Source organism: Temnothorax nylanderi, unplaced genomic scaffold (assembly GCF_030848795.1).
Source record: "Temnothorax nylanderi isolate EJ_2023f unplaced genomic scaffold, tnyl_v1.0 TNYL_tig0806_pilon, whole genome shotgun sequence".
Classification (NCBI taxonomy): Eukaryota; Metazoa; Arthropoda; class Insecta; order Hymenoptera; family Formicidae; genus Temnothorax; species Temnothorax nylanderi.
In genome coordinates, this window is record NW_027249868.1 from 24,857 (window position 1) to 49,017 (window position 24,161).

At 36.8% G+C, this 24,161-nt stretch overlaps 1 protein-coding gene across 1 annotated transcript; it reads left to right on the forward strand.

Moving 5' to 3' along the window:
• Positions 1-16,447: 16,447 nt before the first annotated feature.
• On the forward strand, positions 16,448-18,799 carry LOC139785456 (uncharacterized). Its single transcript, XM_071724613.1, has 4 exons — positions 16,448-16,478; positions 16,529-17,097; positions 17,647-18,133; positions 18,267-18,799. The coding sequence occupies exons 1-4, from the start codon at positions 16,448-16,450 to the stop codon at positions 18,797-18,799; spliced, it is 1,620 nt and encodes a 539-aa protein (XP_071580714.1).
• The last annotated feature ends 5,362 nt before the right edge of the window (positions 18,800-24,161 follow it).

A 24,161-nucleotide genomic window follows, 5' to 3' on the forward strand; every position in this document is an offset into this window, starting at 1 on the left:
TATAGAGACTCTGCGTCTGTATCGTTTGCATTGTATTGTATCGTAACGTACGCTCAGAATAAAGAAAGTTTTGTCATAGCTCGTTTTAGTGAATCAGCCGTTCCCTCTGAGTAAGAGACACAATAGTGGTATCAGAAGTGGGATACATTAAAAATGGCATTATCAACCAAAACTCTCTAGCATCGCTAACAAATGTTTTCACGGAAGCTATTCAGGAAGCTGCACGAATGGCCGCTGAATCGGCAACAAGTGCCACAGCTGGTGCCTCGGCTTTATCGAAACTACCATCATTTAATATCGTCGAATATCGTTCGTCGAATGGAGCTGTTCGAGATCGCAAATGCTCGAGATCACGAATGTTCTTGAATATTCTTATTCTTAATTTGTCGACAATGTCATGAGTCACGGCGGAAGTGTAACACGATATTTATCCAGCGGATCGCCGCTTATCTGTTTTGCGCTCACGTCTTCAGAATTATTCTTCGTGCGATGTCGAGTCACTCTGATTCTCCGGCACGGTCTTTTCGACGATCGATTCTCTAATTACAAAGATAACTGGCTATCTGCATCTTCGGTATTTTATTTCGAGAAGCCTTGAATCTATTATTCTTTTTTTACCTTCGATAAGCGTTCGTCATCCCTGGCGCGTTCTTTGTCTCGTGTGTGTATAAAAACCCATAGAACTTACGGCGCGTCGCCATTCGTCAACAGTGTGTCAGTGGGTCAAGATCTGTCATCGGTCGATTTGCGATGGTCAGTTTTCATTCACGCGCGTGTTATCCGACACGACAAGCGAGAAAGTGTCGATAGAGATTTCATTTAAAACGCCCGCATTTCCGAGTTCAGTTAAATCCAAATACATTTCTAAATTATGTTACTCTTTAATTTCGTCATTATTTTTGGTTGTTAAAATAACCTATTGTGTTACTTCAAGCTTCGGTGTCAGTGGTCTCTCACCCACTATCCCTTCCTCACTCACACGCGCGCGAACAGGAGCCAGTGTGGAAGATTATTTTAAACGCTTTGAGTGGGCACTTAAACTGAGCAAAATTCCGAAAGATTAGTGGGCCAACTTCGCTCCCCACACAGCAAAATATATCTGAGATATCTTATTTTCAGATATTCACAGAATATCTGCAGGACATTATTACTCGATATCACATTATATATTTGAAAAAGATATATCTTTGCAACATTTGCATACAAATATATGGCCGATTTACAGTTAGCTCTTATATTTTATAAAGATCAACTCAAATTTATTCGTAGCTAATAAAACAATCCGAGAAGACTTGAACGCCGTACCGATTCGTCCCGGCGAAAGCCACACGCCGCGAGGGGACTTAGAAAATTTTCACTCGGGCGAGCGCTAGTAACATGCGCTGCTGCAACGCGGCTACATGCGCCAGCATCTTCTCGTAAGCAAAAATCCTTACGCACTAGGATAAAAGACGACCCTGTAAAATACTTGGCTAATATTTTTCGTGACACCTCCAAGATATTATACAGTGCAGAAATGGCAAAATACACTAGTACATTTCATACATGTTCTTTATGAGACAGAAACTAGATCAGAAGATTTTTGATAAATCCATTTTGGATAAATCATGAAAGATTCTTTCTTATTCTTCTTTAGATACAAATTAGCGTTCAGATATAAAGCTTCATATTAGAATAGTATCTAAGCATAATTTTGAATTTATTGCTAATTCTTATGAAAAGAACTTCTTTTATATCTGAAGAAGGACTCAGCATTGGTGACATAAAAATTTCTTTTGAACTCTTAAGAGTCATTTTAGAACAGAGAAATAATACAGAAAAATAATTAGTTTCATAAATCGAGAATTTAAAAAAAAAATTTTTTCTTGCTATTTGGGTTGTATATAACATATCTACTTTTAATGGGGCATAGATATTCGATAGCAGAATCAGATATCATATCTGACAGGAGACCCACGGAAGTGTCCCCCTCCAATTTTGATGAGGTTTTGATATGTTTGTCGTGCCGTGCCGTGAAGTGGATCTCAGGGCCGGCACCGGGGTCCGTCAATCCGCAGGGAATAAGGACAACACTCGCGAAATTTCTTAACACTTGCTTTTTATTAATAAAGTTGATTCTTAGTGTTGGAAAGTAATTCTCGCATCACACCGAACGCACGAATCACGTGCCTTCTTGAGAGCGCGGTCTAACTGGAGTCATGTAAACAGGACAATAAAAACCTTTATAGGCACGTACTTGCGAGGAATAACCCTCTCTCTCGTAGGCGACGGATCAGGTAGCATAGGACACCGAAGTGAGCTCACCGGTAGCGTAAAACTCAGATAAGTACACGGCGAGTCTGATCAGAGCGGTTATAAAAGCGGTATTGTTGTAAATGTAAAGCGTGATCGTTTGATGGAAGCGAAAGACTCTGATTAGCAATTAGATAGAATCAGTTTAACATTTTGTAAAGAGAGAGCCACGCGCATACCACGCGTGTATCACGTGGTCGATACCACGTTCTTTTGTAGATTAAATAAAGCGTTTTTTTGTTTGCAACAGAGCGTGAAATTATTAATTTCAACAGGTTATGGGCCCAGACGCCCAATTATTTGTAAAATTGGTAAAAATTGTAGAGTAGAGAGCGTAATAAGTGGGTGTCTGTGAAGTTGGCACCTTATTTTCAAAAATCGGAAATTTTATTAAGAGTTCCATTTGCACCTACAATAGTTCTACAGTTCCTGATGTATTTCAGAAATAGTTCCGTTGATTTAGATAAAAATATAACAATTTAAAAAAAATGAGGTGCTAACTTCCCGTGACACCTCAAGTTTCGAAAATATTTATTTTTATCACGGAATTCTATAGTTCTTGAAGAGTTCTATAGTTCCTGATACTTTTTAGCGATAGTTCTGGTCTTTAAGTATTTTTAAATAATTTTTTAATCTGACCGCTGGCACCTCAAGTTTCAAAAAAATTGATTTTTATCATGGAATTCTATAGTTCTCGGAAGAGTTCTACAGTTCCTGATAGGTTTTAGCAACAGTTCCGGCCTCTAAATATTTTTTTAACAATTTTTTACTGTGACCGCTGGCACCGCACACAAGAGTAAAGTCATGAATCGCAGGCAGTTTCGATCGACTTTTTGACAGTTCTCGATAGTTCTCGCACAGTTCCAACAGTTTTTATAGGTTTTAGCAACAGTTCCGGCCTCTAAATATTTTTTTAACAATTTTTTACTGTGACCGCTGGCACCGCACACAAAAGTAAAGTCATGAATCGCAGGCAGTTTCGACCGACTTTTTGACAGTTCTCGATAGTTCTCGCATAGTTCCAACAGTTTTTATAGGTTTTAGCAACAGTTCCGGCCTCTAAATATTTTTTTAACAATTTTTTACTGTGACCGCTGGCACCGCACACAAGAGTAAAGTCATGAATCGCAGGCAGTTTCGACCGACTTTTTGACAGTTCTCGATAGTTCTCGCATAGTTCCAACAGTTTTTATAGGTTTTAGCAACAGTTCCGGCCTCTAAATATTTTTTTAACAATTTTTTACTGTGACCGCTGGCACCGCACACAAGAGTAAAGTCATGAATCGCAGGCAGTTTCGACCGACTTTTTGACAGTTCTCGATAGTTCTCGCATAGTTCCAACAGTTTTTATAGGTTTTAGCAACAGTTCCGGCCTCTAAATATTTTTTTAACAATTTTTTACTGTGACCGCTGGCACCGCACACAAGAGTAAAGTCATGAATCGCAGGCAGTTTCGACCGACTTTTTGACAGTTCTCGATAGTTCTCGCATAGTTCCAACAGTTTTTATAGGTTTTAGCAACAGTTCCGGCCTCTAAATATTTTTTTAACAATTTTTTACTGTGACCGCTGGCACCGCACACAAGAGTAAAGTCATGAATCGCAGGCAGTTTCGACCGACTTTTTGACAGTTCTCGATAGTTCTCGCATAGTTCCAACAGTTTTTATAGGTTTTAGCAACAGTTCCGGCCTCTAAATATTTTTTTAACAATTTTTTACTGTGACCGCTGGCACCGCACACAAGAGTAAAGTCATGAATCGCAGGCAGTTTCGACCGACTTTTTGACAGTTCTCGATAGTTCTCGCATAGTTCCAACAGTTTTTATAGGTTTTAGCAACAGTTCCGGCCTCTAAATATTTTTTTAACAATTTTTTACTGTGACCGCTGGCACCGCACACAAGAGTAAAGTCATGAATCGCAGGCAGTTTCGACCGACTTTTTGACAGTTCTCGATAGTTCTCGCATAGTTCCAACAGTTTTTATAGGTTTTAGCAACAGTTCCGGCCTCTAAATATTTTTTTAACAATTTTTTACTGTGACCGCTGGCACCGCACACAAGAGTAAAGTCATGAATCGCAGGCAGTTTCGATCGACTTTTTGACAGTTCTCGATAGTTCTCGCATAGTTCCAACAGTTTTTATAGGTTTTAGCAACAGTTCCGGCCTCTAAATATTTCTTTAACAATTTTTTACTGTGACCGCTGGCACCGCACACAAGAGTAAACACAGAGGTGCAGGCAGGCAGTTCTGGCCGACTTTTCGGCATTTTCGTACAGTTCTGCGATAGTTCTTGAAGACCCCGGTAGGTTTCGATCACAGTTCCGGCTTTTAAATATTTTTTAACAGTTTTTTATTCTCAGAGTTGGCACCCCACCTTCAAAAGACCTAAGGAGTGCTGGCTTGTTTCGCGGTTTTTTTCGACACTCCCCGACAGCTCTTGCATAGTTCCAACAATTTTGATAGGTTTTAGCCACAGTTCCGATATTTAACCTGTAGAGGGCCGCCGGCATTTTTCCATTGAAATCTTGGATTTTTTTTACGTAAAATTTATGCATATATACAACCAACATGTTCCGAAAAGTTTTCGTTTCTGGTCCCTTTAGAGTCCACTCCGGCCCAGAACGGCACGGCAAATATTGAAAATGTTTAAAATTTGAACTTTAGTGTTTTTGATATCGCTAATCACGATTCTGAGGTCAGATTATCGAAATTTTGCACAGGAACAGTGTTACCAACCTAAATAAGCCTAAATGAGTAACAGCAGTTACATTCGTGTATAAAACTTTCCTTTGGCGTTATCCAGAGCTAACTACGTGGAAGTAGAAAGTTTTGTAGCTCCTTCTTTGGTTTTTTGTTTTTTTTGTTTTTTTTTAAGTATTTTTTCGTTATTTTTGTATTTTGAGCCACTCCGGCCCTCTAAAGGTTAATATTTATTTTTTTTAGTTTTTAAAAGTTTTTTAATAAGTGCTGTTAAATCTTACATTCTAAGCTTATATAATATATAATTTTGAAATATAATTTTAGAGAGAAAGTAGTATTAAATTCTCTCGTAGAAATAAAATTATAGGAAATTAAAAAGTAAAAATAATGTCAGAAGTAATCTTAAAATGCTAGAAATAAAATTTAAAAAATCTGAAAGTATAATAATCTTAAAATAACTAATCTTAAGTTGTTAGAAATATAATTGTAGGAAATAAAAAGTTGAGAATAAAAACATAGCGATGTCGGAACTAATTTCAAAATGTTAGAAATAAAATTTAGGACAATAAAAAAAATTAACAATTTTATAATCATTGAAAGAAAATTATATATATATATATATATATATGTATGTATATATTATTTGTGTGAAATTATTTTATCGAATATTTAATCACATCTAACATATAATATAATGTGTGGTTTTATGATTTGCGTGGAGTTTACCATCATACGCTTTTTCTTGAGGTCGTCATACTCGTACCATTGTGTGCCTGTAAATGCAAAAGCCATATAATGTCCATTATTATCAGATTTTTTATATAATGTACTTTCTATATAATGTACTACACCCACCAATATATAATTTATATTATTTAAGATGATGCCTTTTGCGATGGAATTTAAGTCATGTTTAATATCCAATCGTCGGTTAGCATATCCACTATCTGTAAAAATGGAGGTATCTATTATTACATGTTTGCCGTATGTTATAGAACATTCGGCTAACGCACCACACTTACGACATGCCGAGTTTATATTTTTTACGTCATCAATAGCCCGTTGTATATGTTGTAAACCTTCTTGCAAAACTATATCCACATTTATGTTGCATGTTATTGTTTCACGTGAATTTGTAGCACCGCAAGAGCAAGATTTATTGTACATGCAACTCGGTTCATCTTTAAATAGATGTTCTGCTAAATGAGCAGCATTGCAGCTAGCATTTAATCGCTTAATATTACGTGTGTATGTTGTGATAGCATCACTAAATAGGAATAAGTTTTGTAAAATGGAAGCCCGTTTATTATAATGTATTGAAAGTATTTTTCCATGTTCTAATATGCATTTTGCCAATCGAATGGTATCATTCGAAGATGACTCAAGCGCGTTTCGATATGCTGCATGTGTCACAATTGCACTGATAACAAGTTGCAATATTGAGTCAAAAGCGCATGTTTCTTGTAAAGTCATCGTTATTTGTCCTTGTTTTACCGGTCTACACTTAAGACCATTAATTTATAAGAGATAAATTAGCCGACTTACTATTTTTTATAAAATCCCATTCTGAACATTTATCGAGATAGGATGCCTTTCGTCTTATTGGAGCAGGTTTTTGAAGTGCTTGCGAATATTCGTCGGTGATAGTTGAACCCGTCAAACCGCGCCAGTTTTCGCAGATATTCCAAACTTTATTTTCCTTATTTAAATTATTCGATTTATTCAGATTTACTTCGGATAAATTTGTATCGTTTGAAGCGTACTCGGTATCAATGCTTTTGGTGTGTGAAACATCTGATATATCTATTATATTATTAATGTCCGAAACATCTTGAAAAGGTGGTTCATGATTTTTATTATCGTCATGCTCGGATCTCTGCTCTTCATTTATGCAAACTGTAGATGTACTAAAGTTGATTGAATCATTTTCCCTCGAATCATTATACTCATGTATAATTGTTTGTTCGTTCGATGTCAGTGATGTATTGTTTGTTGCTACAACATCTCTTTCGTTAGAAGCCAATGTAATTTTTGCATTCAAAAAATCTAAATGTTGTACGACAAATTTGTCAACTTTCATGGGCAGTTGACCTTTAAAGCCTCGATTTTTTATGTCGCAAAATTCCGCTTCAACTGAAGTAGAGGTAGCAATTTCGCCGAATCTTTTAAAATATGGCCGCATTAAACCAGTCCATACAGGTAAATATGGTAGTAGACGTGTTTTTATTTGCTTAGCAAATTCTGGATTATAACACGCGTTTATAATGTTACCACTTTCTGACTCTTCGGCAATTTTCTTCGCTGAATCTAGTATAGAATTACTCCAATTTATCCAGTTAGTAGCATCAGAATTTGTTTCGTATATATAATTATTAGGATTGTTATCAGGATCATTAATAGGAGATTCAACTTCTTCGTTTACATCGTCATTATCATTATTTATAGCTGTTTCTATTTTAATGTCAGTATTACCTTTTATCATGTTATTTAAATATTGCATGCGGACTTCAGACATCAGTAACTTTCCTTCTGTTGTGGAACCTATAGTTTTGCTTAGTGCTACACTTAATAACGATTCCATAGCATATTCTATCTCTGTGAAATTATTCATTAGATAAACTTGGCTAACGCAACGAAGATTAAATGCACGTACCAACATTTTATCTTTACCCTTTAGGCACTTCCATTTTGCCACCATATTAATCATATGACTAACATCCAACCTAATGTAGCAAGTTGGGAGTACGTCAATATTTCCTAAAACTGCACTGGTATAACATTTTTGTAGATAGTCTCGAAAATCAATGCACTTTGCAAATACATCTGAGGCAGCGATCAAAATAGCCCATCCAAAGTCGGATACAACTGTACGTGGTACAGGGACACCTTTTGCGATAATATTGCGTAAGAAATAGGCGATCATCACAGCCCTGTGATCGGCCGAAACCATTTGGAATACCGGTACACTGCCATCTTTACTAACCAGTACACATTGATACAAAAATACCGGTGGATCCTGTGATGATCCGCGTTTTATTATGCTACCAGTAGCGTCAATAGTTAGATAAGCTTCTGGATCCTTTTTACATCTTGTTGTATACAAAAGCTGCTGTTCAGGGCTCCAATACATACAATAAAAGGGTAATAGACCAATACTGATAATCGATCCTGTGTATTTGCTATGCTTTGCATGATTTAATAAGTTTAAAACGGGATTGCTAAAAATTAAACCATGCTGATTCAATAGCCTTTCTTCTTTTGCCTTACGTAAAACTGCAGCGGAAGGAAGTACCGGAGGACTTTTATCTCCGAATTCTTTCAAACGTTTTCCTTCTTCTCGACGGAAAGTAATGGCTTCTTTACGTTGTTTTATCATTATATCAGCAATTATTGCACGCCGATTACCTTTAAGATGTCTTTTCTTACCAGTAGTATGCTTATTGGGACATATATTTTTTACTTTGCATTTAAAAATTACGTCTGTATTTTCAGCTGGCATCTTGAACAACATGCATTCGATAGTTGCAGCACATTTGACACAACTGCCTCGAAAGAATATATAATAACGCGCTTCATTACTATGATGGACATTGTGTTTTTTAAATTTGAAAACGCAATCGAGTTTCTGTTGTTGCCACAGTCTCTCTGCTACAATATCAGTCCAACCAGGTTGTAATACCCAGTATACGCGGTTATTATATATTTTTTTTATAGGTTTCATTATCTGCCATTTTTCTGCAGATATAATAATATTGAATTTTTTTTGTCTAAAGTTACAGAAGATGCGGATGTATGCATAACAGAATCTTCAGAACAAGTAGTGTCATTGACTTCATTTGCACTTTTATCATGAGACGTGATGCCAAAATGGTGCTGCAATTGATCTTTATAACCGTTGCGATTATCGTGTATAATTTGATAAATATGCTTTGCTTTGATAACAGAACCACGTTCACGCATTTTATGCGAAATGATAGTATAGACAGGCGCAGAAGGTGGATATGGCTTGCCATCATTATTAAGAGTACGACATTCATCTTGCAACAAGATTTCCAAAAGAATCGATTTGTCATACATGATTCTCATAAGCAGAATCAGACGCGCCGAAATACGCTAATATACGCTGCAGAACACTACGAGAGAAACTTTTCAGTTTTCTCAATGCTACCTAGAAAACAGTCGAAAGAGTAGAGAGAATAGGTCTCCGTGAGCCGTGACGGCGTGAGCGCTGTGCTTATATAGCCCCGCCGCCACCCGTTATCCCCACCACGGTGGCTTTCGGCCGCTACAGGCGCGCAGGCGCGCGTGGTGGGGAAAGCCTGTAGCGGCCGAAAGCCACCGTGGTGGGGATAACGGGTGGCGGCGGGGCTATATAAGCACAGCGCTCACGCCGTCACGGCTCACGGAGACCTATTCTCTCTACTCTTTCGACTGTTTTCTAGGTAGCATTGAGAAAACTGAAAAGTTTCTCTCGTAGTGTTCTGCAGCGTATATTAGCGTATTTCGGCGCGTCTGATTCTGCTTATGAGAATCATGTATGACAAATCGATTCTTTTGGAAATCTTGTTGCAAGATGAATGTCGTACTCTTAATAATGATGGCAAGCCATATCCACCTTCTGCGCCTGTCTATACTATCATTTCGCATAAAATGCGTGAACGTGGTTCTGTTATCAAAGCAAAGCATATTTATCAAATTATACACGATAATCGCAACGGTTATAAAGATCAATTGCAGCACCATTTTGGCATCACGTCTCATGATAAAAGTGCAAATGAAGTCAATGACACTACTTGTTCTGAAGATTCTGTTATGCATACATCCGCATCTTCTGTAACTTTAGACAAAAAAAATTCAATATTATTATATCTGCAGAAAAATGGCAGATAATGAAACCTATAAAAAAAATATATAATAACCGCGTATACTGGGTATTACAACCTGGTTGGACTGATATTGTAGCAGAGAGACTGTGGCAACAACAGAAACTCGATTGCGTTTTCAAATTTAAAAAACACAATGTCCATCATAGTAATGAAGCGCGTTATTATATATTCTTTCGAGGCAGTTGTGTCAAATGTGCTGCAACTATCGAATGCATGTTGTTCAAGATGCCAGCTGAAAATACAGACGTAATTTTTAAATGCAAAGTAAAAAATATATGTCCCAATAAGCATACTACTGGTAAGAAAAGACATCTTAAAGGTAATCGGCGTGCAATAATTGCTGATATAATGATAAAACAACGTAAAGAAGCCATTACTTTCCGTCGAGAAGAAGGAAAACGTTTGAAAGAATTCGGAGATAAAAGTCCTCCGGTACTTCCTTCCGCTGCAGTTTTACGTAAGGCAAAAGAAGAAAGGCTATTGAATCAGCATGGTTTAATTTTTAGCAATCCCGTTTTAAACTTATTAAATCATGCAAAGCATAGCAAATACACAGGATCGATTATCAGTATTGGTCTATTACCCTTTTATTGTATGTATTGGAGCCCTGAACAGCAGCTTTTGTATACAACAAGATGTAAAAAGGATCCAGAAGCTTATCTAACTATTGACGCTACTGGTAGCATAATAAAACGCGGATCATCACAGGATCCACCGGTATTTTTGTATCAATGTGTACTGGTTAGTAAAGATGGCAGTGTACCGGTATTCCAAATGGTTTCGGCCGATCACAGGGCTGTGATGATCGCCTATTTCTTACGCAATATTATCGCAAAAGGTGTCCCTGTACCACGTACAGTTGTATCCGACTTTGGATGGGCTATTTTGATCGCTGCCTCAGATGTATTTGCAAAGTGCATTGATTTTCGAGACTATCTACAAAAATGTTATACCAGTGCAGTTTTAGGAAATATTGACGTACTCCCAACTTGCTACATTAGGTTGGATGTTAGTCATATGATTAATATGGTGGCAAAATGGAAGTGCCTAAAGGGTAAAGATAAAATGTTGGTACGTGCATTTAATCTTCGTTGCGTTAGCCAAGTTTATCTAATGAATAATTTCACAGAGATAGAATATGCTATGGAATCGTTATTAAGTGTAGCACTAAGCAAAACTATAGGTTCCACAACAGAAGGAAAGTTACTGATGTCTGAAGTCCGCATGCAATATTTAAATAACATGATAAAAGGTAATACTGACATTAAAATAGAAACAGCTATAAATAATGATAATGACGATGTAAACGAAGAAGTTGAATCTCCTATTAATGATCCTGATAACAATCCTAATAATTATATATACGAAACAAATTCTGATGCTACTAACTGGATAAATTGGAGTAATTCTATACTAGATTCAGCGAAGAAAATTGCCGAAGAGTCAGAAAGTGGTAACATTATAAACGCGTGTTATAATCCAGAATTTGCTAAGCAAATAAAAACACGTCTACTACCATATTTACCTGTATGGACTGGTTTAATGCGGCCATATTTTAAAAGATTCGGCGAAATTGCTACCTCTACTTCAGTTGAAGCGGAATTTTGCGACATAAAAAATCGAGGCTTTAAAGGTCAACTGCCCATGAAAGTTGACAAATTTGTCGTACAACATTTAGATTTTTTGGATGCAAAAATTACATTGGCTTCTAACGAAAGAGATGTTGTAGCAACAAACGATACATCACTGACATCGAACGAACAAACAATTATACATGAGTATAATGATTCGAGGGAAAATGATTCAATCAACTTTAGTACATCTACAGTTTGCATAAATGAAGAGCAGAGATCCGAGCATGACGATAATAAAAATCATGAACCACCTTTTCAAGATGTTTCGGACATTAATAATATAATAGATATATCAGATGTTTCACACACCAAAAGCATTGATACCGAGTACGCTTCAAACGATACAAATTTATCCGAAGTAAATCTGAATAAATCGAATAATTTAAATAAGGAAAATAAAGTTTGGAATATCTGCGAAAACTGGCGCGGTTTGACGGGTTCAACTATCACCGACGAATATTCGCAAGCACTTCAAAAACCTGCTCCAATAAGACGAAAGGCATCCTATCTCGATAAATGTTCAGAATGGGATTTTATAAAAAATAGTAAGTCGGCTAATTTATCTCTTATAAATTAATGGTCTTAAGTGTAGACCGGTAAAACAAGGACAAATAACGATGACTTTACAAGAAACATGCGCTTTTGACTCAATATTGCAACTTGTTATCAGTGCAATTGTGACACATGCAGCATATCGAAACGCGCTTGAGTCATCTTCGAATGATACCATTCGATTGGCAAAATGCATATTAGAACATGGAAAAATACTTTCAATACATTATAATAAACGGGCTTCCATTTTACAAAACTTATTCCTATTTAGTGATGCTATCACAACATACACACGTAATATTAAGCGATTAAATGCTAGCTGCAATGCTGCTCATTTAGCAGAACATCTATTTAAAGATGAACCGAGTTGCATGTACAATAAATCTTGCTCTTGCGGTGCTACAAATTCACGTGAAACAATAACATGCAACATAAATGTGGATATAGTTTTGCAAGAAGGTTTACAACATATACAACGGGCTATTGATGACGTAAAAAATATAAACTCGGCATGTCGTAAGTGTGGTGCGTTAGCCGAATGTTCTATAACATACGGCAAACATGTAATAATAGATACCTCCATTTTTACAGATAGTGGATATGCTAACCGACGATTGGATATTAAACATGACTTAAATTCCATCGCAAAAGGCATCATCTTAAATAATATAAATTATATATTGGTGGGTGTAGTACATTATATAGAAAGTACATTATATAAAAAATCTGATAATAATGGACATTATATGGCTTTTGCATTTACAGGCACACAATGGTACGAGTATGACGACCTCAAGAAAAAGCGTATGATGGTAAACTCCACGCAAATCATAAAACCACACATTATATTATATGTTAGATGTGATTAAATATTCGATAAAATAATTTCACACAAATAATATATACATACATATATATATATATATATATATATATATATATAATTTTCTTTCAATGATTATAAAATTGTTAATTTTTTTTATTGTCCTAAATTTTATTTCTAACATTTTGAAATTAGTTCCGACATCGCTATGTTTTTATTCTCAACTTTTTATTTCCTACAATTATATTTCTAACAACTTAAGATTAGTTATTTTAAGATTATTATACTTTCAGATTTTTTAAATTTTATTTCTAGCATTTTAAGATTACTTCTGACATTATTTTTACTTTTTAATTTCCTATAATTTTATTTCTACGAGAGAATTTAATACTACTTTCTCTCTAAAATTATATTTCAAAATTATATATTATATAAGCTTAGAATGTAAGATTTAACAGCACTTATTAAAAAACTTTTAAAAACTAAAAAAAATAAATATTAACCTTTAGAGGGCCGGAGTGGCTCAAAATACAAAAATAACGAAAAAATACTTAAAAAAAAAACCAAAAAAAACAAAAAACCAAAGAAGGAGCTACAAAACTTTCTACTTCCACGTAGTTAGCTCTGGATAACGCCAAAGGAAAGTTTTATACACGAATGTAACTGCTGTTACTCATTTAGGCTTATTTAGGTTGGTAACACTGTTCCTGTGCAAAATTTCGATAATCTGACCTCAGAATCGTGATTAGCGATATCAAAAACACTAAAGTTCAAATTTTAAACATTTTCAATATTTGCCGTGCCGTTCTGGGCCGGAGTGGACTCTAAAGGGACCAGAAACGAAAACTTTTCGGAACATGTTGGTTGTATATATGCATAAATTTTACGTAAAAAAAATCCAAGATTTCAATGGAAAAATGCCGGCGGCCCTCTACAGGTTAAATATCGGAACTGTGGCTAAAACCTATCAAAATTGTTGGAACTATGCAAGAGCTGTCGGGGAGTGTCGAAAAAAACCGCGAAACAAGCCAGCACTCCTTAGGTCTTTTGAAGGTGGGGTGCCAACTCTGAGAATAAAAAACTGTTAAAAAATATTTAAAAGCCGGAACTGTGATCGAAACCTACCGGGGTCTTCAGAACTATCGCAGAACTGTACGAAAATGCCGAAAAGTCGGCCAGAACTGCCTGCCTGCACCTCTGTGTTTACTCTTGTGTGCGGTGCCAGCGGTCACAGTAAAAAATTGTTAAAGAAATATTTAGAGGCCGGAACTGTTGCTAAAACCTATAAAAACTGTTGGAACTATGCGAGAACTATCGAGAACTGTCAAAAAGTCGATCGAAACTGCCTGCGATTCATGACTTTACTCTTGTGTGCGGTGCCAGCGGTCACAGTAAAAAATTGTTAAAAAAATATTTAGAGGCCGGAACTGTTGCTAAAACCTATAAAAACTGTTGGAACTATGCGAGAACTATCGAGAACTGTCAAAAAGTCGGTCGAAACTGCCTGCGATTCATGACTTTACTCTTGTGTGCGGTGCCAGCGGTCACAGTAAAAAATTGTTAAAAAAATATTTAGAGGCCGGAACTGTTGCTAAAACCTATAAAAACTGTTGGAACTATGCGAGAACTATCGAGAACTGTCAAAAAGTCGGTCGAAACTGCCTGCGATTCATGACTTTACTTTTGTGTGCGGTGCCAGCGGTCACAGTAAAAAATTGTTAAAAAAATATTTAGAGGCCGGAACTGTTGCTAAAACCTATAAAAACTGTTGGAACTGTGCGAGAACTATCGAGAACTGTCAAAAAGTCGATCAAAACTGCCTGCGATTCATGACTTTACTCTTGTGTGCGGTGCCAGCGGTCACAGTAAAAAATTGTTAAAAAAATATTTAGAGGCCGGAACTGTTGCTAAAACCTATCAGGAACTGTAGAACTCTTCCGAGAACTATAGAATTCCATGATAAAAATCAATTTTTTTGAAACTTGAGGTGCCAGCGGTCAGATTAAAAAATTATTTAAAAATACTTAAAGACCAGAACTATCGCTAAAAAGTATCAGGAACTATAGAACTCTTTAAGAACTATAGAATTCCGTGATAAAAATAAATATTTTCGAAACTTGAGGTGTCACGGGAAGTTAGCACCTCATTTTTTTAAATCGTTATATTTTTATCTAAATCAACGGAACTATTTCTGAAATACATCAGGAACTGTAGAACTATTGTGGGTGCAAATGGAACTCTTAATAAAATTTCCGATTTTTGAAAATGAAGTGCCAACTTCACAGACACAATCCCTTAGGAAAATTTACTTAAAGTTTTTTAAAGTTACTTAAAGTATTTTAAAGTATTATAAAGTATACTAGCCGTAATAATAGTATACTAATAGTATAATAGTAGACTAATAGTATACTGACAGCCGAGCGTAAAGTTTTCTTTAAGTTATTAACCTCAATAAAAACTTTATAAGCAAGTCGCAAATATACTTTAAATTTACTTTTAACAAACGTAATACTTATAAATATACTTTAACTTTACTTTTTATAAAGGTAATACTTAAAGCTGATTTTAACTTATGCGTGTTGTTTCAACAGTATACTTAAAAAGACAAGTTCCCTTTTTCACCACACTTGCACCACACGAGACATTAAGAAATATTATATCATATATCCACAAAATTTTATTACTCTTTTTAAACTGAATTTGTTTCTTAAGATGATTTTTGGAAAATTATATATTTGCGCTGGTTATGACATATGTAGACTATATATAACACTTACATCAAATTAAGAAGTAGTCTACCACGTAAAGCAGTTGGCTCACGATCCAGAGGTCCCGAGTTCGAATCCCACCAAGGTAAGTGTGTTTTTCAAATACAAGAAAATATTTATAATCATAGACTGCATCTTAAGAAACAAATTTAGTTATAAAATAGTAATAAAATTTCGAAATAAATAATTTTTTTTTATTCCGGGTGAATATCGGAAATCAGTGTCCTCTAGTATTAAGAGGACTGTAATCTTAAGTCTAGTGTCTCATGGTTAGAGGATATTCCTCTAGATTTTAAAATATCTTCTTGAGACCGTATTTCAGAGGAAAATCCTCTAAAATCAAGCGGGAGCCACTAAATGACAATATTTTTTTTGGGGTGATTAATAGTAATTGCATGAGTTAACTTAAAGTAACCTTTAAAGTATATTATAGAAATACTTAAAGTTTGGTTCGAAATCACTTCTAGTTTATCAATAGTTTATCAATAGTAATTTCTTTGGTAAACTTTCTAGTTTATTTTAAGTTTTTTTAAGTAAATTTTCCTAAGGGATAAGTGGTAGGAAGAGACCGCGCGCGTCCGAGTTACACGTTGCAGTGTTCGAGAAAAATCGAAATCGAAACACGTTAGGTAACGAAAGGTCGAAAAATAAGTAGAGAATTCGTAATACAAAAATAAGTAAAATGTATATATAAAATCAGTTGAGAAATCGTAACGTAAAAACATAAGTAAAGTATACAGGATTTTTTTTAAACATTCAGAGTAAAGTTAAAAAGAGGTAAAAATAAGTAAAAATGTCCAAAACACTCGCGGAAGACTCGTCAAGTATTGAGAAACTGTCGGACGTAGAGAACTTTCAGATTTGGAAATTTCAGTTAAGCATTCTGCCAATAAGCTGTACGAAGTTGTCACAAGAAACACGTTAGAAGCGAATAGAGATGCTCAATGGAAGAAGAAAGATGCCACGGCGCAAAAGGCTATAGTAACCACCATAGATAAAAAACCGCTTATGCACGTGATAAACTGTGACACCGCGTATGAAATGTGGAACAAAATCTGCGCGATTTACGAACGTGATACCGAGCAGCAAAAGTGTAGCTTATTGCAAAGTTTCTACAGTCTCGCTTATGATAAGGACTCAGATGTCGCAAGCTACATAAGTAAACTAGAAAATTTAGCTTCCAGATTGAACGCACTGGATACTAAAATCGACGACGACATGGTCATTTCTAAGATTCTAGCAACCTTACCGGAGGAATACAGACACTTCGTCAGCGCTTGGGAGTCTACAAAGCGAAGAGAAAGAACTTTAGAGAACTTGACTGCAAGGCTAATAGCGGAGGAAATGCGAAACAATCCTACAGCATCGGATGAAAAAGCGGTAGCATTCAAAGTGATTGGAAAAAAATGCTACAAATGTAACAAGACAGGACACATGGCAAAGGTATGTAAATCTAAAACACAGATAAACGACAAACAAGTACGCTGTTATAGGTGTAACAAAACAGGACATTTAGCAAGAACGTGCAACGAAAACCAGACCAAGAGGACATGCGCTATATGTAAGAAAAATAATCATACAGACAAGGACTGTTACTTCAGAAAAAACAAAAATACAGATGAAGAAACAAATAAGATAGCCTTTCTCGCAACTGAAGCAGGAGCAAGTGATAACTGGATCGTAGATTCAGGAACTACGTCAAACATGACGAATAACGGAAAATACATACAAGATTTCAAGAAGATAAACTCTAAAATTGCTGTGGCCAAGGCAAACGAATCAATGGTGGCAGAAGGAAGCGGATCAATAGAATTTGAAAACTGTAAATTAAAAGAAGTCATCTACGCGCCAGAACTCAGTGCAAATCTATTGTCAGTCAATGCCATAACAGAAGGTGGCGGTGAAGTGTTATTTGCGCAGGATAAAGTAACAATAACACATAAAAATAAAACAGTAATAGAAGGACATAAATTAAAGAATGGCTTGTTTCAGGTAAAATTAAAGGCAGTAAATGGAAACAAATCATACTTGGCGGAAAGTTCTCGGGACATCAAAGCAACCTGGCACAGAAAATTAAGTCATACAAGCAACGAAAATCTAAAGACACTAGTAACAATGTGTGAAGGAATAAAGTTGACGTCTACCGACATAAGTGAGATGAGCGAAGTATGTGAAACCTGCCTTAAAGCAAAGCAAACGAAAACGAAGTTCGGTGATTCAAGAACGAAAGCGAGTAGACCGCTCCAAATAATACATACGGACTTGTGCGGCCCAATCAGTCCTACTACGTGGGACGGAAATAGATATTTCATGACATTCATGGACGACTACACACATTACTCCATGGGTTTTCTGCTGAAAAACAAACATGAGGCTCCAGACAAGTTAAAAGAGTATGTGCAAAGAGTAGAAGCTCGCTGGAATACAAAAAGTGTCAAAGATAAGATGCGACAATGGAAGAGAATATCTGAACAACAAAGTAATAACATGGTGCAAGGAAAAGGGAATAGAGATTGATAACACAATACCACATACGCCACAACTAAACGGAAAAGCAGAAAGATTAAACAGGACATTAATGGAAAAAGCGAGAGCAATACTATTTGATTCAGAGTTGAAGAAGGAGATGTGGGGAGAAGCACTATACACATCCGTCTACCTGCTAAACAGAACACCGACAAGTACATTGGAAACTACACCGTACGAGATGTGGGAGAGCCGGAAACCTGACCTCAAGAATCTACAACTATTCGGATGCAAAGCCTACGCGAAAGCTCTAGGACCATTAAAAAAACTAGATGAAAGGAGTAAAAGCTATACATTTGTAGGATATGCTCCATCGGGTTACCGATTGTGGGACGCAGAGAAGAGGAAAATAATAACAGCAAGAGATGTTAAATTTGAAGAGACGATTAAAACAGGAAAAGAAAAGGTAATGATAAATTCATTACTTGAAGAAGATGACAACGAATTGGAAGAAACGGAAAATCGAAAGGTCAAACAAGAAATAGAAGAGGACAAAATTGAAGAAGAGGATGAGCAATTCGAAGATGCGGAAACGGCAGATAAAATGCAAGAGGACGACGAAGAAGAATCAAGAAAAAGGGAAAAATTGAAAGAAACACCGAGAAAATCGTCAAGATAACGAAAGCAACCGGAGAGATACACAGATTGTGCTTTTCTGACGTATCGAGAAGCAATTACGGGACCAGACAAACACGAATGGGAGAAAGCAATAGATGAAGAAAAGAAGTCATTGCAGGAAAACGACACATGGGATGTGTTAGACATCAAAGAAGTAAAAGATAAGAAACCACTCCATAGCAAATGGGTGTTTAAAATAAAACAAGACGGACGACACAAGGCAAGATTGGTAGTAAAAGGATGCGAGCAGAAACACGGAATAGACTATCAAGAAACATTTAGTCCAGTAATAAGCACGAACGCTTTGAGAAGCCTGTTCGCGATAGTAAAAATGAAAAACTACAAGATCGTAACATTTGATATAAAAACAGCATTCCTCTATGGTGACTTGGATGAGGAAGTATACATGTACCCACCTGATGGATACGATTATATAGACAAAATACTTAAACTAAAAAGAGCACTGTATGGTCTCAAACAGGCGCCACTTGAATGGAACAAGAAACTCGTGAAATTTCTTCGAAAAAAGGGCTTTCAACCGTTGGAAAGCGAACAATGCTTGTTCAAGATGATCGGAGGCAATCTGATCTTAGGAGTTTATGTAGACGACGGTGTCATGCTCGGAGATGATTCCGAAGAAATGGAACAAATGATTGAAAAACTAGGCGCGGAATTCAAGATGACAGTAACGAGAGAACCTAAAATATTCGTCGGAATCGAGATCATCATGACCAAAGAGTCAATACAGTTAGCTCAAGTCGAATATATTAAGAAAATGCTAAAACAGTACGAAATGCAGGATGCAAAACCAGTTAAAGTTCCAATGCTACAGGGAGAACAAAATAAGGCCAGACCGAAAAACAAAGAGTATCCTTATAGAGAGATAATAGGAAGTCTTCTGTATCTCTCAACAAAAACGAGACCTGATATAGCATTTGGAGTTAACTACAGCAGCAGATACGTTGAAGATCCTACTCAAGACAGGATTAACGGCGTGAAGCACATACTGAAATATTTGAATGGAAACATCACACAGGGCATCAGATTTCAAGGAAACGGAAAAATCAATTTGCTGCAGGCCTACTGCGATGCTGACTACGCAGGGGATCCGGAGACAAGACGCAGCACGACAGGATATGTAATATTCTACGCTGGAGGAGCATTAAGCTGGTGCTCCAGAAAGCAATCAGTCATCGCACTTTCTAGTACCGAAGCCGAATACATCGTTGCAGCTGAGTGCTGCAAGGAATTGTTGTATTTGAAGACATTACTGGAAGAACTTCTAAATGAATCGATAACGATCGAGCTAAACATAGACAATCAAAGCGCAATCACGCTTATTCGAAACGGAATAGTAAACAAGAGGTCAAAGCATATAGACGTCAAATTCAGATTCGTACATGAGTTGGTTAGAGACAATGTAATTAAACTAAAGTATTGCCCGACTGGTGAACAAATAGCGGACATTTTTACTAAGCCTCTGAGTTTCGTAAAATTCGGAAAATTTAAAGATTCACTGGTTTATGAGTTAGCGCAGAATTAAAGGAGAGTGTTGGAAAGTAATTCTCGCGTCACACCGAACGCACGAATCACGTGCCTTCTTGAGAGCGCGGTCTAACTAGAGTCATGTAAACAGGACAATAGAAACCTATATAGGCACGTACTCGCGAGGAATAACCCTCTCTCTCGTAGGCGACGGATCAGGTAGCATAGGACACCGAAGTGAGCTCACCGGTAGCGTAAAACTCAGATAAGTACACGGCGAGTCTGATCAGAGCGGTTATAAAAGCGGTATTGTTGTAAATGTAAAGCGTGATCGTTTGATGGAAGCGAAAGACTCTGATTAGCAATTAGATAGAATCAGTTTAACATTTTGTAAAGAGAGAGCCACGCGCATACCACGCGTGTATCACGTGGTCGATACCACGTTTTTTCGTAGATTAAATAAAGCGTTTTTTTGTTTGCAACACAGCGTGAAATTATTAATTTCAACACTTAGTTACACTCGTTTCGGATTATTCAAGAACCCTGACTTGCGGGTAGATCGCGATAACATTCACGCACAGGTTGCGGTACGCGTTTCGATTTAGACTGCCCGCCGCTTGTCGAAAGGGCGGGCTATTTATCGCGCCCGAGATTATTTCCTCATTGCCAACTCGGATAGCTTCCGAGTTGGTGTCGACACCCAGCAGTCAGCACTTTTGTTTCCGGGATCGGGTTGCATCGGCCGGTGGCCGCGCGACCTGGTGATGCCCGAAATGCTAAGGCATATGTTGCAATTACCGAATCTTGTGCTGACAGCTCGGTGTTGCAATTAGGCCATCTTGACTTCCGCCTCACAACATGTTGTTTTCTAAATAAAAATAAGGGACATGTATTTTTTATACGTGCACACGCATGTTTAGGGGGTAAAATGCCCCTTTGAAAAAAAATCGGTTTTTCTCTTTCGAGCCAAATATCTCCAAAACTATAAAAAATAGAAAAATTTTCTAAAATAAAAATAAAATGGCTTAAAAAGTACTTTAAAACAGTAAAACAAATTTTTTTTAATTTAAAATTTTTTTAAAGTATCTTACCACATTTTTTTCAAAATTTTAATATTTTTGTTATCACCAAATAAAAGGCAATTTTTTTACAAATTCAACCATATATGATAAATTTATGTTTTAAAAAATCATTTCCATAAATTAATTAGAAAACGCTCTGTATACACGCTTCCGTACATGTCTATTAAGCTGACACAGCCACTTTAGCACAATCAAATAAAACATATCGAAATTTAGTGCCTTTTTGTTACTAATTTGTTGCTCGATTCCGGATTTTGTTGCTGCAGCCATTTCGGACAAAACAGTGGCTGTGCCAGCTTAAGTTTAAGTTAACACAGTCACATAAAAAAATAAGATAAAAAACCAATTACATATTTATTTAGTGCTGTTTTGTTAATTCGTTGCTATATTCCCAAATTCGTTGCAGCAACCCTACCATGAAAAAATACCCCTAATTAATCTCACCCAGCAACACCTTAAAAATTCCAGTTTAAGGCTCCTGGTCCCTGAGCCGAGAACTCCGAAGCGACGGTGGCGACGTACCGTCGCGGTAGAAATAAGAACTCTCTCCTCTCACTCTCTCCAATGGAGAATTCTGTCCTTTCAGTCCTTTGTGACATGTTGACAACCTATTTTGTTGTGCGTGCTATTTCTTTATTATTCGCTCTGTGCTTGTGCTCTAACGTTTAACGTATTCGTGAAAGTCGTAAAATTGGCCGAAAAGTAAGATTTGCACGCGGAAGGAACGTTTTCACCTCCTTTCGATAGTCGTTAAACGGCTGTTTTTCCTGTATGTTTAGGCTTCGTTTTATGGTTGTTTGTTTATTGTCGAGGGAAAAGGGTAGTTTTCGGCCAATTTCGGAAGTGTTCTGAAACAATCTATAGTGATGTTTTATTGAAATGTCTTTTTATTTGAAAATGGCACGCACAACAAAATTGGGTGTTTTCCTCGCCTCGATAGTAAGAATCCAATATGGCCGCGGTGACTACCCAGGAGCCTTAAAGAAATATCTTGATAGATTACACATTATTTTGATTTTGTTGCTTTTTGCTGACCCCGATTTTGTTGCTCCATCCCTATTATCAGAAAACTACCCCTAGTTACTCATATTTAGTGCAACACCTTATAACTCGAATTTCAAGTAAAATCTCGAAGAATTGTATTATTTTGATTTTGTTGCTTCACATTTCCATCAATCTTGATTTTGTTGCTCCACCCCTATCATCAGAAAACAATTCTTAGATATTTTAGGAGAGGTACACTTGGACCCGATACATTTGGACACCGTTCATTTGGACACGGTTTATTTGGACACGGTTTATTTGGACACGGTTTATTTGGACACGGTGTATTTGGACACGGTTTATTTGGACACCGTTCATTTGGACACGGTTAATTTGGACACGATCGTTCGGACACCATTCATTTGGACATGGTTTATTTGGACACTGCTCGCCGTTCACTTCGACACGAAAATGCGCGGCCTGTGCACTTGAACACAAAAACGTACGATCTGTGCACTTGGACACGAAAATGAGCGGCCTGTGCACTTGGACACAAAAATACGCGACCTGTGCACTTGGACACGAAAATGCGCAAGTGAGTCCCGATTGCACACATTACCAATCGGACATGACAATATTTCTCGATCAGACCCAGTCCCAATCAGGGAGCCTATAACATATCTTTTCACGAAGTAAAAATGCGAAAAATGAACAGATTTACTAGATTTCGACCAATAAAATCGAAGATACTTTAGTGAATTCTCTCACTTTTCGCATTTTTACCTCGTGAAAAGATACGTAATAGGCCCCCAAACACAGTCTCGAATTCACGTGGTTTCCACTTACCACGTGAAGCGAGGTCCACCCACACCCCTATCTGCAGCAAGGTGAAACAAGGTCCAAGATAGTACGATTCCAAATAAGTTTTTATTATGGGGTTCCTGTGTCCAAACAGGACTGTGTCCGATCAGGACTGTCCGATCGGGACTGTGTCCGATCGGGACTGTGTCCGATCGAGACTGTGTCCAATCGGGAATGTGTCCAATCGAGAAATATTGTCGTGTCCGATTGATAATGTGCGCAATCGGGACTAACTCGTGCATTTTTGTGTCCAAGTGCACAGGTCGCGCATTTTTGTGTCCAACTGCACAGGCCGCGCATTTTCGTGTCCAAGTGAACGGCGAACACTTCTTACAGTGTCCAAATGAATTATGTGCAAATGAAAATTGATCGTGTCCAAATAATCGTGGCCAAATAAATCGTGTCCAAGTGCAAACCATTCGATATTTCTATCTAGCACAAATGTAAAGTAACAAAATCAAAATGATATAATCCATCGAGATATTCCTTGAAAATGTTATTATGAGGTGTAGTGCTAGATAGGGATAATTAGAGATAGTTTTCTGATGATAGGGACGGAGCAACGAAAGTGGGGTCGACAAAAATATGAAGCAAAAAAATCGGAGTTGACGAAAATGTCAAACAACAAAATTAATCTAACCCGCCAAAATATATTTCTTTAAACTGGAATTTTTAAGTGTTGTGCTAGATAGGAATAATTAGGGGTAGTTTTCTGGTGATATCGGCAAAGCAACGAAATTGGGGTCGACAAAAATGTGAAGCAACAAAATCAAAATAATATAATCCATCGAAATATTCCTTGAAATTTGAATTTTTAAGGTGTTGTGTTAGAGTAACTAGGGGTATTTTTGTGATGAAAATGGCTGACCAATGAAATCGGTTTCAATAAAAATGTAAAGCAACAAATTCAAAATGATATAATCCGTCAATATTTCACTTCAAATTCGAGTT